The following is a 16,171-nucleotide window of genomic DNA, read 5'->3' as shown; positions in this document are numbered from 1 at the left end:
ATATTCTAAAAAACACTAGGCGATGAACCGACAATCACCCACCGCTTAGCGTCTTGGTGCCTAAGCGGCTGCATAGACAACGCCTATGCAGTTTTTTAATATATATATATATATTAATTAATCATAAAAATATATAATATATTTAATAATATAAAAAGTTAGTTATCATATGCATAAATATATTCAACTGTTCTCATTATTATTTTTTCAATCATACTTATTAATGTGTATAATTTTTTTTTTCATATATTTCAAAAAAAATATACATAAATTTGTTCAACCAATTTTTTTTAAAAAATTACTAGTGTTTTAGATCAGTGCTTGTGTAACCTTCAATAATTTAGAGATAAAACTAGCTATGAGTTCACAATTAATGCGATTTGAGATAATATTTATATCTTATATGAGATTACCCACGTTTGCCAATTTTGTGCATCAACCCCTTCATCACTTGTTTTTGGGTTTTCAAAAGCCATAAAGGTTTTTGTGGTAAAAAAGAATTTTGAGGATTGATTGGTAAAAACAAAATGGCGACCGGGTAGGGATTTTAAAGTCTACAAACACAGACAGATTAGGGCCCATACAGATAACAGATCGAAAATGGACCCATCTCCTGAAGGAAAGAAACGATGGGAAAAAAAGAAACCGCTGACACCTCCATCGTTCCTCCTTGCTGCAGCCTTCGATCAGAGGTATTTGGGGTTGAGCAGCTAGACTATCGTAGGAAATCGTCGAGCTTTTATTTTGTATGATTAATAACTCTAATTTCTATTTTCTTTGTTTCGGGATGCAGAATTCTATACTCATTAGGAAATAAATGATTAGGGTGTTGATTGTTAGATTTACACCGATCTTTTTAATTTGGTGTTTTCAAATATAAGATGGTTTCCGTTTACCTTGAAGTTTAGATCTTTAGTTGATGTTTTCAAGTTTAAGATGGTTCAGTTCACTTCCAGTTTAGATCTTTAGTTACAAGTCTCAGAAATAAATATATTTTATATTTGAATTCTATTTGTGATCAATTTTGTTGCGTCGTAGCTCTGAAAACTCTTATCGCATTTAGATTTTTAAAATTTGACCGTTTAATGGTTTCAAATATTTAGTTTGATTTATTGTAGAATGGTAATTAAATTATATTTGAAAAGCTAAATATCTTAATATTATACATTTAAGTTACTGAATTTTGATAGTTTATAACTTTATGTAGTTTTGAATTCTCAAATTATTTTTGTGTTGAAAGATAAGCTAAGGGGCTGTTTTATTTTATTTATTGTTCAATACTTCAATTAAAACTTGTTGTGGTAGAGGAAAACTTAAGCTCGTTCAACTATAATGATGAAAGTTGGCCGCTTCGGACATAATTAGGTGATAATTGTTGTTTTAGAATTTGGTCAAGATGATCCCCTAATTAGAGTTTGGTTTATAGAAGATGAAATTTCAAGACTACCTACACACTATTTCGACCTGACTCTATTTCGCTAAGGTTCCAATTCCATATTAATGAATTTTAATGTGAATGTTTTGTGTTATGTTCTTATTTCATGTTATTTGTTTGTGTATTGTTATGCAATTTTTTACTAGATTCTGTTGTTTATGCTTTCATTGGGATTCTGCACGCTGTATTCTATATTCTCTTTTGGTATGAGTGTTACTATTTCCTCTTGATTTTGCACGTCAATGGGCTGCATGTGGGTATAAGCAGTCTTCTGTTTTTTTACAGTCAGAGTACTACATACATATAATATGTCTATATGTGAGCCATCTCTTGTTTTCTGCGGTTTACATTACAAATAGGCACATGCATGAGATTCCTCGTGTTTGCCTACAATCAATATGCTGCAGGAGTGTGAATTTTGTTATATGCTGAGTTTTCATCTTTGTTTCTCATGTCATTAGAGTCATCTCTTGGTTCTTGTGGGTTGACGTGGTGTGTAGGGCACACACATCAACCACATGTTGTTTCCTGATGGTCCACATTGTGCATATGTTGATTTTTTTTATCTTTTTTTTTTGGAACTCTTACTCACATGCATTTATTATTTATTTTTATGATACATTTTTTCATTATTCTTGAGGTTGGTTTAGTGGCTGGACTTAGCTGTGCGTATTGAGCATAAGTTCATCAGCATCTAAAATTTCATGTAATGATCAAGTTGAAGAAGATGAAGTTTTAAGTGTTAAGGAGAATGATGACGAGGGAATCTGATGTCTGGAGCTTGGTTTTGGTATTTCGAACTAATGGTTTATTTTAGTAAATAATTTATTTAGTTTGGCACCTTTCTGTCCTTGGAATTTTAAATCCTCACGTACTAATGTAATTGATATTACTATTTTTAGTATTTTGTTAGTATTTGATGTGCGAACAGTATATATTTTATTAAGTCAAATAGGAGTTCCAAAGTATTTTAGATTCAGATTCGGTTATCAACTATTACGAAAGAAAAACTTTTTTAAAATCGAAAGAATAATAAATTAAGATGAGCTCAATTTGAAAGACCACAATATAAACAACTCAGTTAATCTTGAATTTCGCATGTATTTTTGGTGAGGTAATCCGGCCCATACCTGGGAAGTGGACCAGTTGATATAGTTGGGGAAAGGCAAAAATGGATCCTGACACTGCAAGGCAAACTTGTCGGGCATTCCCTTTTGCTGTTTGCTAAATGACCAGAGCTATTCTTATATATTACGGAATTTCGTTTTTGTGTTTTTTTTTCAATTGTTTGATGAAAAAGGTTGAATGATTCTTTTTCCACCATTTCAACAAGGCTATATAATAATCGGTGGATAAGATAAGAACTACTGGATTTTGTATTTCTTGGTGCTTTACACTGGGATTGAAAAAATAGCGCGTGTAAATTTCTTTTGTACGGTAAGATCTTTATTTCTTTCATCTGCAAGTGCTTGTTCATGTTGGTGATACATACTATATTCAGTATTTGCATATACCTGTGTCAGAAAGCATAAAAAAGCTCCGAGTCTTATGCGTGTTTGTACACAGCTATGGATTTTATTTCAACATAAAGATTTTCTTAATCCCTTTCAACCTCTAACTGAACACCAATATTATAATCCAACTCGGGTAGATAGATTTGCATCATTTGCCGCTAAAGAATCTGGTTTGCGTGTTAGTTATTATCGTCTTCTTTAATTTTTCTTTCTATTTGGATTTTTGTATCTATGCTAACTATTTTATAATAGCTCATCATGGTATACTAACTACTTCTGGTATGACAATAAGGCACCAAATTTCCTTCTACTTTCCCCTAACTATTTAGCATATCACCAGCACCTAGTTATTCCTAAGCCAGGGACAACGCCATAAAGATCCAAATTAACTTCCCATCTCTCACATTTCCTAATTGTGGTTCCCCTCTACCCTTCCTCTTCTCACACTTCCAATATGTCCTCCAATTGAAAATTTTCTTCGTTTCCAATCACTTCCATACCCACTCACAAATATGATTTGCATGTATCTCCTCTTCTTCATGTTCAACTTAAAATCTTCTTCAACTCAAACGATGCCAACATATCAACGTTGGTAAAGAGGTTAAAATTTCCACTTTGATTTAATGGGGCAAAATGAAAAATGCCTATGAATTTATATTGGTGATCGTGAATTGTTATGTTTTTTTAATATCAATTTATAGAGTATTTGTTTTCAGTCTATTTGCATTGCTTTTTCATTATCTATTTATTTATTTATTTATTTGTATTGACAATTGTTTCTACCATTGGATTCTTTTTTATGGTTTCATAAATATTAATCTTCTTACCATGGAAATTCTAAATTGTTTTGATTTTCTGAAAGGCTATAAATGATAAATACTATGCTTGTTGTTTTCCCTTCATTATTATGGTAAGACTTGTTAGGATTTCTATGAGTTAGTATACATAATTTGTGCAAAAACGTACTTTTGATTTTGATGTCATAGTTATTTAGGGCGCAAAGAGCACTAAAATGTTAAGTACCCTGGAACCTGAGGCGCAAAGCGCAAGGCGAAACATACACTTTATCAAAGTAAAACACATTTGGTATAAATTTTAAAATTCAATATATATAAAGTTATTTGTTCTATAATATCACATAAATTAAATATGATAGCAAAAAATCTAAATAAAAATTCATCAATAGATAGTGTACGTAAATCATAACAATAACAAAAAAAAAATTAATTATCTAAAATTCATTAGTAAGTCATAAATTCATAGTATATTAAGAAAAAAATTTCAAATTTCTAAATCATCAAATTGCTCTCCATCTTTTTCAACTATATCATCATCTTCCAAAACAATAGTGAGCCATTAGTGTAGAAGAAATTAGATAATTGTATCTCAAGCACTTATCTTGTGATGGAAAACATATTTGTGTCACAGTGACCCGTATTACTGGTTTATCTTTCTTCAAATATGTCATCTTGTTTTTTCTATTTTAGTTTTTCTTTCGGTTTTTTATTTAACTAAAAAATACCTTTTGATTTATAATGGTGATGCTGTAAGGAGCTGAAACATTGTAGATAATCATATTCAATAAAATGAGTTAAAATAGGGGGAAGATTACAGTAAAAATTTGCATAGAGGACTTGTGAACTTTCTGATTAAAAAGTATTGCATAAATGAGTGACAATGGGGTTGTTACTTTTATCACTAAACACCCATGGGCTTTGCTAATTAAACTTCAAAATGGGTTAGGGTTGAGTTAATTTTTCTACCTACAAAATATCAGTCCACTTCTTTAAAGCGCACACTTCTTGGCGATAGGCGCAGCCAGGCGCACACTTTTAATAACTATGTTTGATCGTAATTTCTTCATCTTACTTAATGTTTAGATTTGAAACGTCCACTAATCGTTTTTCTTCATCATATACGTATATGTTTCCCATTTTATTGAATTCAGATCCTCAATGCGACTTTCGTTTTAGTTGTAGGTCGATGGATCCATCTACCTATAACCACAATACCGGACGGCGGAGACATCAGCGACACTCTCACCCGTTAACCGAGCCTTGGCCTTACATATCATCATATTAGTCAGAATCAATTCACCTCCTTCAACCTTTCATATTTCCATCACTTATAAAAATTCATGCATATATAAATCAATTTTTTTAAAACAAACATACAACATGTCTTTTAACATTAACGTTTCATCATAAAATTACATAAACATTTGAAATAAACGTTTTAACATTTATTACAGCATTCAGGGCGCTACCAGGACGTCTAACATTTTTCAGGTGTAAAATGACCATTTTGCCCCTGAAACCTTAACTTTATCAATTTTCTTTACCCCTTAAAACGACGAATCAAATCCATCCAAACTTAACATAACACCTTAAAATACACTCATGAATATTTATTAGACGTAAACTTAAGCTCCTTGACATTCCTAATGTGAGGCCCGGGGCCGAAGAGGGTGGGGGGTGATCGCCGGTGCCATGAGGTGGCACGGACAATGAGCGGCTCCTGGCAGGCTTTTAGGTGGAGGGAACATGAATGAACCGTTCTTACACCGGAAGGAGAGGGATTCCAAGACTGTTCAATGTAATGGACTGTACAGTTGAAGAAGGCTTAAAAGATTTGATTGGTACTACTCATATCACGAAGGTGCATCTTTTTTTCGGTAGCTCATCACATAAGAACTCTAAAGTTAAGCGTGGTTGACTTGGGGCAATTTTGGGATGGGTGACCTCCTGGGAAGTTTCCCAGGGTGCGTGTGAGTGAGGACATAAGCACGCTGGAAAGACCCGTCGTGATACAGTGAGGACAGTCATCGAATCTGAGGCGTTACAGTGGTATCAGAGCCGACCTCTCCGAGTACGGTGTGGTTCGGGGACGAACCAAGCGGAAGCTGGTGGGCATGTGAGGCCCGGGGCCGAAGAGGGTGGGGGGTGATCGCCGGTGCCATGAGGTGGCACGGACAATGAGCGGCTCCTGGCAGGCTTCTAGGTGGAGGGAACATGAATGAACCGTTCTTACACCGGAAGGAGAGGGATTCCAAGACTGTTCAATGTAATGGACTGTACAGTTGAAGAGGGCTTAAAAGATTTGATTGGTACTACTCATATTACGAAGGTGCATCTTCTTTTCGGTAGCTCATCACATAAGAACTCTAAAGTTAAGCGTGCTTGACTTGGGGCAATTTTGGGATGGGTGACCTCCTGGGAAGTTTCCCAGGTGCGTGTGAGTGAGGACATAAGCACGTTGGAAAAACCCGTCGTGATACAGTGAGGACAGTCATCAAATCTGAGGCGTTACATCTAATTCGTATTTAATGCTTAACCCTACGTCTCGGTTTTAACACGTATTGACCCAAAACTTAACCAAAACTTACCAAATTTGAACCATAGCTTATTAACACCTAACCATACCATATACACCTCAAATCAAACCATTTAGAACCATAGAACAAGCCTAGCTGGACATTTATGCCCATAATCAACCGAACCCTAGCCTTACAATCCATGGCCCCCCTTCGTTCCTAGCCCTTAGCCGACCCAACCAGACTCTGGCTAACCCTCCTAGGACCTTGACCGAGCCCCATAGACCCTTCCTAGACCAGCTCTACAGCCCATGCAAGCACAGCCCTAAACCCGCGCCCTTTATGCCTCCAGCGACCCCAAACGCACGTGCAGCCGATGTCCTCCCGTTCCAGCCCTTGCACAGACCCTCTAGGACCATGACTAGACTCCCTTAGGACCCTTTAACACGTCCCAAACAGCAGCTAGCAGTCTCTCTCGTCTAGGATGAAAAGCGCAAATCCTAGCCCATAGAAACCCAATTTCTCGTTCATCAAGGTACCCTATCTTGTCCAGCCTTTAAACATGCACCTAAGGACCCTTAAACATGTGGAAAAACATCCCTTCTAGTAATCATACCATGATAGCCCCTTTGTGCATCATAACCAAGAGTTCTAAAAGATGAAAACTCTAGTTTTATCATGTTTATGCCATAAAAACGATAATAAAATAAGTGTATCATGTTTTTCATGCAATCATGTATCAAAACGCATAATATGGTTTGAAAGATAAGCGGAGAAAGATTAATTTTGTTACGCACGAAAAACGACTTGTGATGCGAGGGACGTTGGCGGAGAGACGGGGGAAGAAGCTTGTTGAATTTTCTTCAAACCTTGCGTGAATTCCTCTTGAAACGTGTGGTGTGTGTGTTTATGTGCTGATGGAAGAGTCCTTATGTTTTTAGGGTGAGGGGCGTGAGTTTTTGTGTGTGTATAGGTTAGGGTTTGTTCGCTTTGTTTTGATATAAAAATACATGCTGTAGGCGTGGGCCCATTAACCTACTATAATAGGCCCATGAGGCCAATTCGATATTAACTAAAATATTTTGTTTAGGTTGCTTTTCGAAAATAATAACCGAGCCTTAAAAAAGTCTCTATTTTCGTCAAAAATTGATTGCTGGTTTAAAATACGACTCGTCGCGTAAAAACACCTTATTTTCGAAAATACATATTAAAATATACCATATATTAAATTAAATAATTAAAATAATCATTTAATAAAAATATTTTTCCTTATATAGTCCCCTTTCCTCGATCGCGTCTCGAATAACTTTTTAAAAATACAGTTGTATGCATTCTAGTAGAAAACTACATTTTAAACATGTAAAATGCCTACCATAATCAATTCCTGCAATTAAAACAATTTAATTAAAAAACATAATAAATTTGATAACTTGCAATCATGTGGTTCACGCGGACTTTCAAATTTTTGGGATGTTACAAGATTCATCTCAAGTGTTATGCAAATTGCAACTCTTTCACGGTTTCTCTTCATCGTCTTTGGTGAATTTTTTTGGTTCTCTCTCAAAATCGAGGTTTTTCATATAGAATGATAATTTAAATACAGAATTTTTTTATGCATATTTATCTATATTACTAGACAGTCTCTTAATGTTTGATAGCATGTTTCATGAAGTATTATTGTTTACTAAATATTTATCATTCTTACCCGATTATTTATTGTATGACTAAATGTCTCAATTGGTTTTCCACTAAAAATTGATGGAAACATCAAAATTACGAATGTAATCCTCTGCTTCCCATTGACTACATTTTAAATTTAACATTGATAATAGAAGAGGAAGATAGCTACCTGATAAAAGAAGAGGAAGATAGCTACCTGCTGTTTCTTCTCTGAAACTAAAAACAACTTACCTCTCGGAAACTGAAAACAACTTTCCTCTCGATACAATTTCCTGATTTTTAATTCATTATGTTTCCTCATTCAATAGGTTTTATGTGCTTTATATTGATAAAAGGGTGTTTTGTGTAAATAATCTGCTTCAATTGGATATACGCAATTCTATGTAGCACGGATACCTTGAATTTTTTTTTTTAAGTATCGGATACTGATACGACACGGATACGGATACGACACGCGGATACGCGTGTCGGATACCTCAAAATCTGTATCGTTGACTTTGTTTAGGGTTGACCAGCCGTATACGTTTTGGACACTGCGAGGACACGCCATGGATACGGCGTGGATACGTTTTTCGGATACGTTTGGGCAAAATTGCAAATATTTAAAAGTTTTAGGGGTTAATTAAAAAAAATAAAATTTCTAGGGACTTAAAGGAAAATAATTTTAAAAAAATTGGGTTGGGCTTTTAAATCCCTAAATACATTTGTTCGTCTCTTTCATTCCATTTCTGCTCAAGCGGCTCTCAATTCAACCGATATGGATGTTTGATTTCTTTTTACTTGCTTAAGATGGATTTTGCATTTAATATTTTGTACTTAAGATATTATGATTAATGAAATATTACATCTATCTCTATAATTTTTACTTTTTAATACTAAATTTATATAAATATAATTATATATAATATTTATATATATTTTAATGATTGTCGTATCCTAGCCGTATAGTGTCTTATGTTTTCAAAATTTGACGTGTCGCCGTATCCGTATCGTATTCGATACGATACTCGTATCCGTATCCATGCAACATAGACGCAATTGTTCCAATCCTTCGGTGTTTTATTTGTCAACTATTACCTCTTTATTTTCCTTACCTGATGTCATGGAATATTTCTTGCTTGAAACACATAAACTTAAGGAACGTTTTAGTAAAAGTGGTTACTTTTATTGTGTTTTTGACTGTTTAGATCTCTTTATAAATTTTGCTTGTGGACATGTCATTGATATATTGATTAGCGGTTGTGGCTACACATGATATACTGCTTGAACATGCAAATTAGGAGAGGCTTGATGGTTACTTCTCAGGGTGCATCTTGGACAGATCCAAATCATTGGATATAATAGTCATGTAGGCCATGTTAGGTTCTGGAAGATATTAATTTGAGTTTAATTATGATACTAATTGTACCAAAGATATTTTTTTGGAAATTGTATATGTGAATTGATGTTGCAATTTTATGCTCATTAATGTAGAGATTCAAAATGTTGTCCATATTGTTATTTTGTGTTATGTTTATATATATATCATATTGTTTATTTTAGCTTATGAATTTCGTATTTTCTCAATAGAAATCAAATTTTCAACTATTAATAATGCGTTATTTCTCTAATTCTAAATATTATATCATTGAATGTATTACTTATTAGTAGTTAAAAAATATTATTTGTGTTATTAAAATTTACATATATTTATGTATTATATTACACGCATTGGCGTGTGCTTCGGTCGCTAGGATACATAAACTTTTTGATATTTGACGGTTTGCACATTTAATATTGGATTCTGAAATTTCATTTGTATATAAATTTGTGAATCTTATTATTCGGTGGTAAATTTTTTAATCTGCTTTTTCCTCAAATTTTCTTTGGAAATATACTGATGCAGTAAGTATTTAATTTGATATTCTCTGAGAAAATATATTAAACATATGTGCAGACATGCAGACACATACTAATGAGAAAAGATGAAGGCTCTCAGAAAGTCGACCAGCAGGAGACCCCGTGTTCTGCATCTATTCTGCGCTTCCGCTGCCCTTTTCTCTCTCTTAGCTTTCGGCACTTACTCTTTCTTTTTCTCTGCTGGTACCCTTTATTCAGTAAATGCAATCTATATGATTAATTTCATTTACAAACTTATAACTTGAGTTCACAGACAAAAAAAACTCTCACATTTTTACAGGCAACCACCCACTCAACTCAGTTGCTATTAAGACTTTATTTGATTTCCAATCCACTGTCCAACAGTGCGTGGTTAGTTAGCTTCTTCCCATCCATCTCAACGACTGATTGTATGTTTTTAATCGTAGATCTGTAGTCTAAATTTTTTTGTACAATCAGATCCAAGATTTATCTTGATTATATGTTGGGAGTGATTTGTACTTATTATATTAATGTGTCTGGGCTGATATTGAAAGATTTTCTTGATCTTAAGTAAAGTATGATTCAGCATGTTTGAAAAAGTTCTGCTTACATAGAATGTGCTTGGATGGAGAAGCCAATTTGAAAATAGTAAAAAACTCGCTTCTACATTTAAAAGTCTCACAATAATTAAACTAAGTTTTACTACCGCTTTCCTTTAAAAAATATTAAAAATATCAACTGTCATATCCAAATATAAAACCGTTTGCTTTTTGGTTTAAAAAACCTGCTAATAAAATGCTTTTTAACAAGGAGTACATCCAAATTTAATTTCAGTAACTTTTGAAAGCTACTCTCTGATTTATTCCTTTTCTTTTAATTAAGGTCTAAAGTCATTTTGTAGATGTCATTTCTCATTAACCTTGTAATTTTTTTTAGGCAAATAGAGGGCACGGACTCACTGCCCACATAATCGATCATTGCAATTTAGTTCTCAAGTTTCCTGAAGGAACTAATAGTACCTGGGTTTGTTTCTGATTCATTTGCTTAATGCTAAAAGTACATATCAAGGTCCCGTAGACCCCATGTAAGTTTCTGCTCTCTTCATCTATTTGCAGTACAATGAGCAGTTTAAGATCTTTGAGCCATTGGAGTACAAGTATGATGTTTGTGAAGCGATATTATTGTGGGAACAGGTTTAACATTGTTTTTGACATTATTATTTGTGGTAGTTTACCTTCTTGCACAATAAGCAAGCAGATACTATCTAAAATGCAGTATCGCAATATGACTACAGTGTTGACAAGAGAGTATTTAGATGCACGGCCCGATGGGTGGCTAGACTATGCTCCAAAAAGGATTGCACAATTGTACGTCGGCAGATTCCATCTTACTTTGATTACTTTGCAAGCCTATTGACTTCAAAACATTTACTTTCCTTTTCTGAAAATTTTATTTATCTTGTTCTGGTCATCATAGAGGAGCAGATAAGTGCTACAATAAGACTCTTTGTGAGGAACATTTGAATGTGCTTTTACCAGCAACGCCACCCTTCCATCCTCGCCAGTTTAAAACTTGTGCAGTTGTCGGAAATTCAGGTGATCTCTTAAAGACAGAGTTTGGCCAAGAAATTGATAGCCATGATGCTGTTATAAGAGATAACGAAGCCCCTGTTAATGAGGTAAGTAAGCCCAATATATCGATTCTGTCTTGATCTATGTCCTTTTTTCAGGTTGGTTTCTATTGTATGCATTTCCCCTGATCCATAAGAATGTGACATGGGGTGAGGGAAGAAGACATGTTCTTAATCTGTTTTTTTTGTCAATCTCAACATAAACAACATGGTTGAATATAGTGTCATTCTGGAAATTATATTTTTGGAAAAGAACCTGGGGTTGACTTGATGATATTTTGAGCATCAAGGATCTCCAGTTATCTACCTTGTCATTCTTTATATGCATTGCTATGTTTTGGACAAATTGGAATGTGATTTCAGTGACTCAGTTACAGGATTTGAAGTTGTTCCTTGATTGGCATTATGTATTGTTCTATCTTTCTTTATCTTCTCAGAAATATGCCAAGTTTGTTGGTTTGAAAAGAGATTTTCGCCTTGTGGTTAGGGGTGCTGCACGTAACATGATAACCATTCTCAAGGGATCAGGTAGTCTACTTAGTCCTAATTGAACGCCCCTTGATAATTTTTTTTTTTTGATAAAAAACTATTTCATTATACTAAAGATTCGAATTACAGTAAAAGGCGGATAAGAAATCCGCCCCTTGATAATTTAAATCAACTTTTTTTTTTTATAAGAAACATAATTTTATTAATGATTTATATATGGAGAAATATATGACACAAAATATTGTTAATGATAATTTACATAAGTGGACTAGTGGTCCACTATCATGAAGTACATGACACAAAATATTGTTAATAATACACAAAAGCCCAATCCGCAATATATAAAATATGGAGACATTCTTGAAATCATCAGTGAGTTTCGATCCACATAGCTACTGCGATCTTGATTTTTTCCGAACAAAGTTCTTTAGTTTCTGCCTTGTCTTCGAAAATTCTTCTATTTCTTTCCAGCCACACTATCCAACATATGCAGTGAACCACGACTTGCCAAAAGGTTCGTCCCCTCTTTCCAGTTAGCTGTCCTAAATCCATAGCAAATAAGTCCTTTGTTGCCTTCGGTATGACCCAAACCAATCCAAGTTCTTGCAAAGCTTTAGCCCACAATCCAGTCGTGAATGGACAATGGATAAGCATATGATCCTGAGTTTCTGTGTCATTTTTACACAGCACACACCAATTTGGACAAATAGCAATTGAGGACCACTTTTTTTGCATAATCTCCGAGGTCTGCAATTTACCCAAAGATGCAGTCCATGAGAAAACTTGAATTTTTTTTGGAACTGGAACCTTCCAAATTTGATTGAGCAGCGGATAGACCAAAAAACTGGTAGAAGGGAAAAAAGACTCGAAGAATGAGTTGACCAAAAAAAGACCAGTAGAATCCCCTCTCCATACCATGAAATCATCTACCCCTTCAGCAAAAAGGCGAACATATTCAATTTTTATCCTTCAACTTTCATCTTATACTCCATTTCCATCAGAATGAATAATTCAGAATAGGAAGATAGAGTGTTATAGTTTGTTTTAATTGCTAATTTGTTTCATTGTGAATATTTATGTTATTTTTCTTCCTTGTTCTTCTTTCTGCCTTGTGAATATTTATGTTATTTTTCTTCCTTGTTCTTCTTTCTGCCTTGTTCGTCTTTGTTAAGTTCAATAAACCAATAAGAAAATAAGAACCAAAGGGATGGAGATATGACAGGCCTTACACACACCATGGACTGGCATGAGCCCTCGCCTGCCAATTTATGAGCTGATAATCTTACATTTCTTAGTGAATTCATATCGAGCATCTCTGATCGAAATTTTTGAGAGTATTGTTGGGTATCCACTATCTCTTTCATGAAGAAGACTACAAGAGAACAAAATTCCTCTCAGGTTGAATAAATACAAGGAGCTATAAGGCGAAGGAATGTAGTAATCAGCATCACAAGATGTAATAATAAATCACGCTTATTAATGGTTGTGTTTTTGCAGAAGATGAGGTACTTATAATCAAAAGCCTCACTCATAGAGATTTCAACACAATGATAAAGGTAAGTAGCAATGTAGCATACTGATTATTTCCCAGATGGAACTTTCTCTATGGATTTGATTTCATTCTTGTTTGAGGAGAATGATGATATCTTTACTGGTATATTTTAGACGTTGATAAAAAGGAAAAGTATAAGATCTAGTAAGGGATGCCCTAATCTGAGTACAAGCTGCCCTATCCACCTTGAGAAAAAATAAACGTGAAGTTAATTCTCATTTGTAAATAGAAAATGATGGCCAAAGAGTCTGCAATATTTACTTCTGGACAATGCAACAAACAACGAGCATTGATGTGGTAGTCTAAATAAATCTGTTTGGCATTTGCCATATAAATGATGTACATATTCAATATGCTGATGGTGATGCAACAATTTGTTTCAACCATCACATTTTCATGAATATGATGACAAAATTGAATTCATTCTGCTTGTGCATGTTTTCAAGTGCATGAAAGTGGGTGAGAATTTTATGGTCTCGTTAGATTGATATTAATTACAAGTGATTTTATCGTTTTAGTAAACAGGCTTTTTTAGTTATTCTCTTGAATGGAAATTCTTTCCCATCCACAAAACGCAGACGCTCCCAAATCCAGTTTATCTCTTCCAAGGTATTGTTCTTCGCAGAGGTGCCAAAGGGACTGGAATGAAATCTATAGAACTGGCACTTTCCATGTGTGACATTGTTGATATATATGGTTTTACAGTTGATCCTGGATATACTGAGTGGTAAGTTCAATTGTTTGTTCTGGGTTTGGTTTTCTCCACTTTTTCATCTTAAGATTTATGAGAATTTTGTGAGATTTGTTTTGAAAATTTTCAGATAGCGTTCCAATATTGTTTTATAGAGTTGAAAAGTTTCCTGAAAATGCGTGCCTTGGTTCTCAATTTTCTGGAATATCGAACTCTTGAACTGAAAAATTCATGTAAATGTTAAAACCAAACAAAGCCTATATTCTTGATCTTAGTGTTTTCCTTTGGGTCAGGACGCGATACTTCTCAACCCCGAGGAAAGGACACAATCCTCTTCAAGGAAGAGCATACTACCAGCTTTTAGAATGCCTTGGTGTCAGTAGATTTTACAATTATCATCTAATTTTAATTTTATGATTGTCAAGTCTCTGCTTTTTTATATAAAGAAAAATGTATCTTCCAGATTATTAGGATCCATTCTCCCATGAGAGCTGAAAGAAAAAAAGACTGGTCAGATATCCCGAGTCGGGAAACAATAAGGAGAGCTCACTCCGCTGCTGTATGCTTGGATAGGAAAAATCAAGACTGCCAAGATGGTGGATCGATGGGGCAATTTCGTAATTGCAAAGTGTGGGGAGATGCAGGTGCTTATGGACGTGGGCCTGTATCTGGATCGGCAGATATGAGCGATACTAGGAGAAATTCCAACTACAGCAAGTGGGAGACGATGCAATTAACAGAACTAAGAAAAGCATCCCAGGATCAGTTGATTCAGATGGGAAATGTGTCTCTGTATAAAATGGATGGCAACAAATTGGATGATCTAGTTTGTGTTAAGCATTCCCAAAGGTGAATTCTTGATTATTTCAGCATCCCAATTATTCAAGTCAATCAACCGTCTTTGCTGCTGGCACACCCATTTGTAAAAATCCATCTTCCAGTTTTCTAGTTCATCTATATCTATATACTTATAAAAATGTGGACAACTGAAAAGTTTTTCAATTGTGAACGGATATCATTACCTTTAACATGTTTATTTATTTCTATTATCAAGTAACATGTGTAGTAATTTCATACTTAGTCTATTAATTAATAATTCATACTAATTAACCATATTTTATGTTTATGGTTTTGTGCTTTTGAATTTTTTTTAATCTTTTTTTCATTAGAATATTTAATTATGTCATATTTCATTCTATTTCATTTTTTATTTCATTTTTAAAAAAAAGTTATTTCATTCTATATCTAATATAAAATTCTAATATACATATAAATATATGACTTTTAATTGTGAATTTTTTAATATATCTTTGTTCATTTAAGTTAACAAATTAATTCAGTAGTTTTTTTAATAGGTTCTTTAGTAATTCATTGTCCATATTAAATGATTTTGAACTTTTATATTGAACTCATCAATTTATCAATTATTTTTCTTTTCTTTGTTGCTAATAAATTAGTTACTAAAATGAGTGATTTCTTCATAGTTGTTAATGAATATTTAATGTTTCTATCTTCTCATTTATTTTACATATAAATGCATCATTTTTTATAAAAAAAGTTGATTTTAAATATGAACTAAGAAGTATCATGCATTTTTGTTAATTAATTTTGTGAGAGCATAAGGTTGTCACCTCAACAACTAATATTTGTGTTAATTAGCTCAACTAATATCAACATTTTAACAATCTATGTAGTTAAGCCTGAAAGACGTGTGTTCAAGTGTTGGAGGAGACGAAAGAAATCATTTTCCAGGGATGAGATATTCTATGAGTGACGGTGCATGGGCAAGGGCTAAGCTCATGTTAGACCATCCTAACGACTCATGACCAATAGCGGTGCGTGGATATGGGCCGAGGCCCATGTTGGTTCAGCCTAATGACCCATGATCGTTAAAAAAAATACGATTTTTTTGTAACGATAATGGGCCATTAGGCTGAACCAACATTGACCTCGGCCCATACCCATGCACCGCTACTGTCATGGGTCGTTAGGATGCTCCAGCATAAG

The 16,171-nt window shown here is 34.1% G+C and overlaps 1 protein-coding gene across 3 annotated transcripts; it reads left to right on the top strand.

Annotated features, from left to right (window-relative positions):
* Nucleotides 1-482: 482 nt before the first annotated feature.
* Nucleotides 483-15,196, top strand: LOC140830343 (sialyltransferase-like protein 1). Of its 3 annotated transcripts, none has more exons than XM_073193617.1 (12): nt 505-692; nt 9,879-10,024; nt 10,122-10,192; nt 10,739-10,825; nt 10,918-10,995; nt 11,078-11,169; nt 11,279-11,480; nt 11,870-11,960; nt 13,419-13,477; nt 14,052-14,200; nt 14,458-14,539; nt 14,628-15,194. In XM_073193617.1, exons 2-12 carry the CDS (start codon nt 9,907-9,909, stop codon nt 15,015-15,017), a joined length of 1,419 nt encoding a protein of 472 aa, XP_073049718.1. In that variant the 5' UTR covers nt 505-692; nt 9,879-9,906; the 3' UTR covers nt 15,018-15,194. The 3 variants fall into 3 exon arrangements, with proteins under 3 accessions (XP_073049729.1, XP_073049718.1, XP_073049725.1); XM_073193624.1 differs by lacking the exon at nt 505-692 and adding an exon at nt 2,770-2,867 and having other exon boundaries at nt 9,855-10,024; XM_073193628.1 differs by lacking the exons at nt 9,879-10,024; nt 10,122-10,192 and having other exon boundaries at nt 483-692; nt 14,628-15,196.
* The last annotated feature ends 975 nt before the right edge of the window (nt 15,197-16,171 follow it).

Source organism: Primulina eburnea, chromosome 1 (genome assembly GCF_022965805.1).
Source record: "Primulina eburnea isolate SZY01 chromosome 1, ASM2296580v1, whole genome shotgun sequence".
NCBI classification, from domain to species: domain Eukaryota; kingdom Viridiplantae; phylum Streptophyta; class Magnoliopsida; order Lamiales; family Gesneriaceae; genus Primulina; species Primulina eburnea.
Note: the sequence above shows the minus strand (reverse complement) of the source record. Positions and strands in the feature narration are given on the sequence as shown.

Excerpts from the sequence above, each read along its gene's own strand:
- LOC140830343 (XM_073193617.1), top strand. The coding sequence starts at position 9,907 with ATGAAGGCTCTCAGAAAGTCGACCAGCAGGAGACCCCGTGTTCTGCAT. Across the intron at positions 10,193-10,738 it reads CCACTGTCCAACAGTGCGTG|GCAAATAGAGGGCACGGACT; the intron begins GTTAGTTAGCTT and ends AATTTTTTTTAG. Across the intron at positions 14,201-14,457 it reads GATCCTGGATATACTGAGTG|GACGCGATACTTCTCAACCC; the intron begins GTAAGTTCAATT and ends CCTTTGGGTCAG.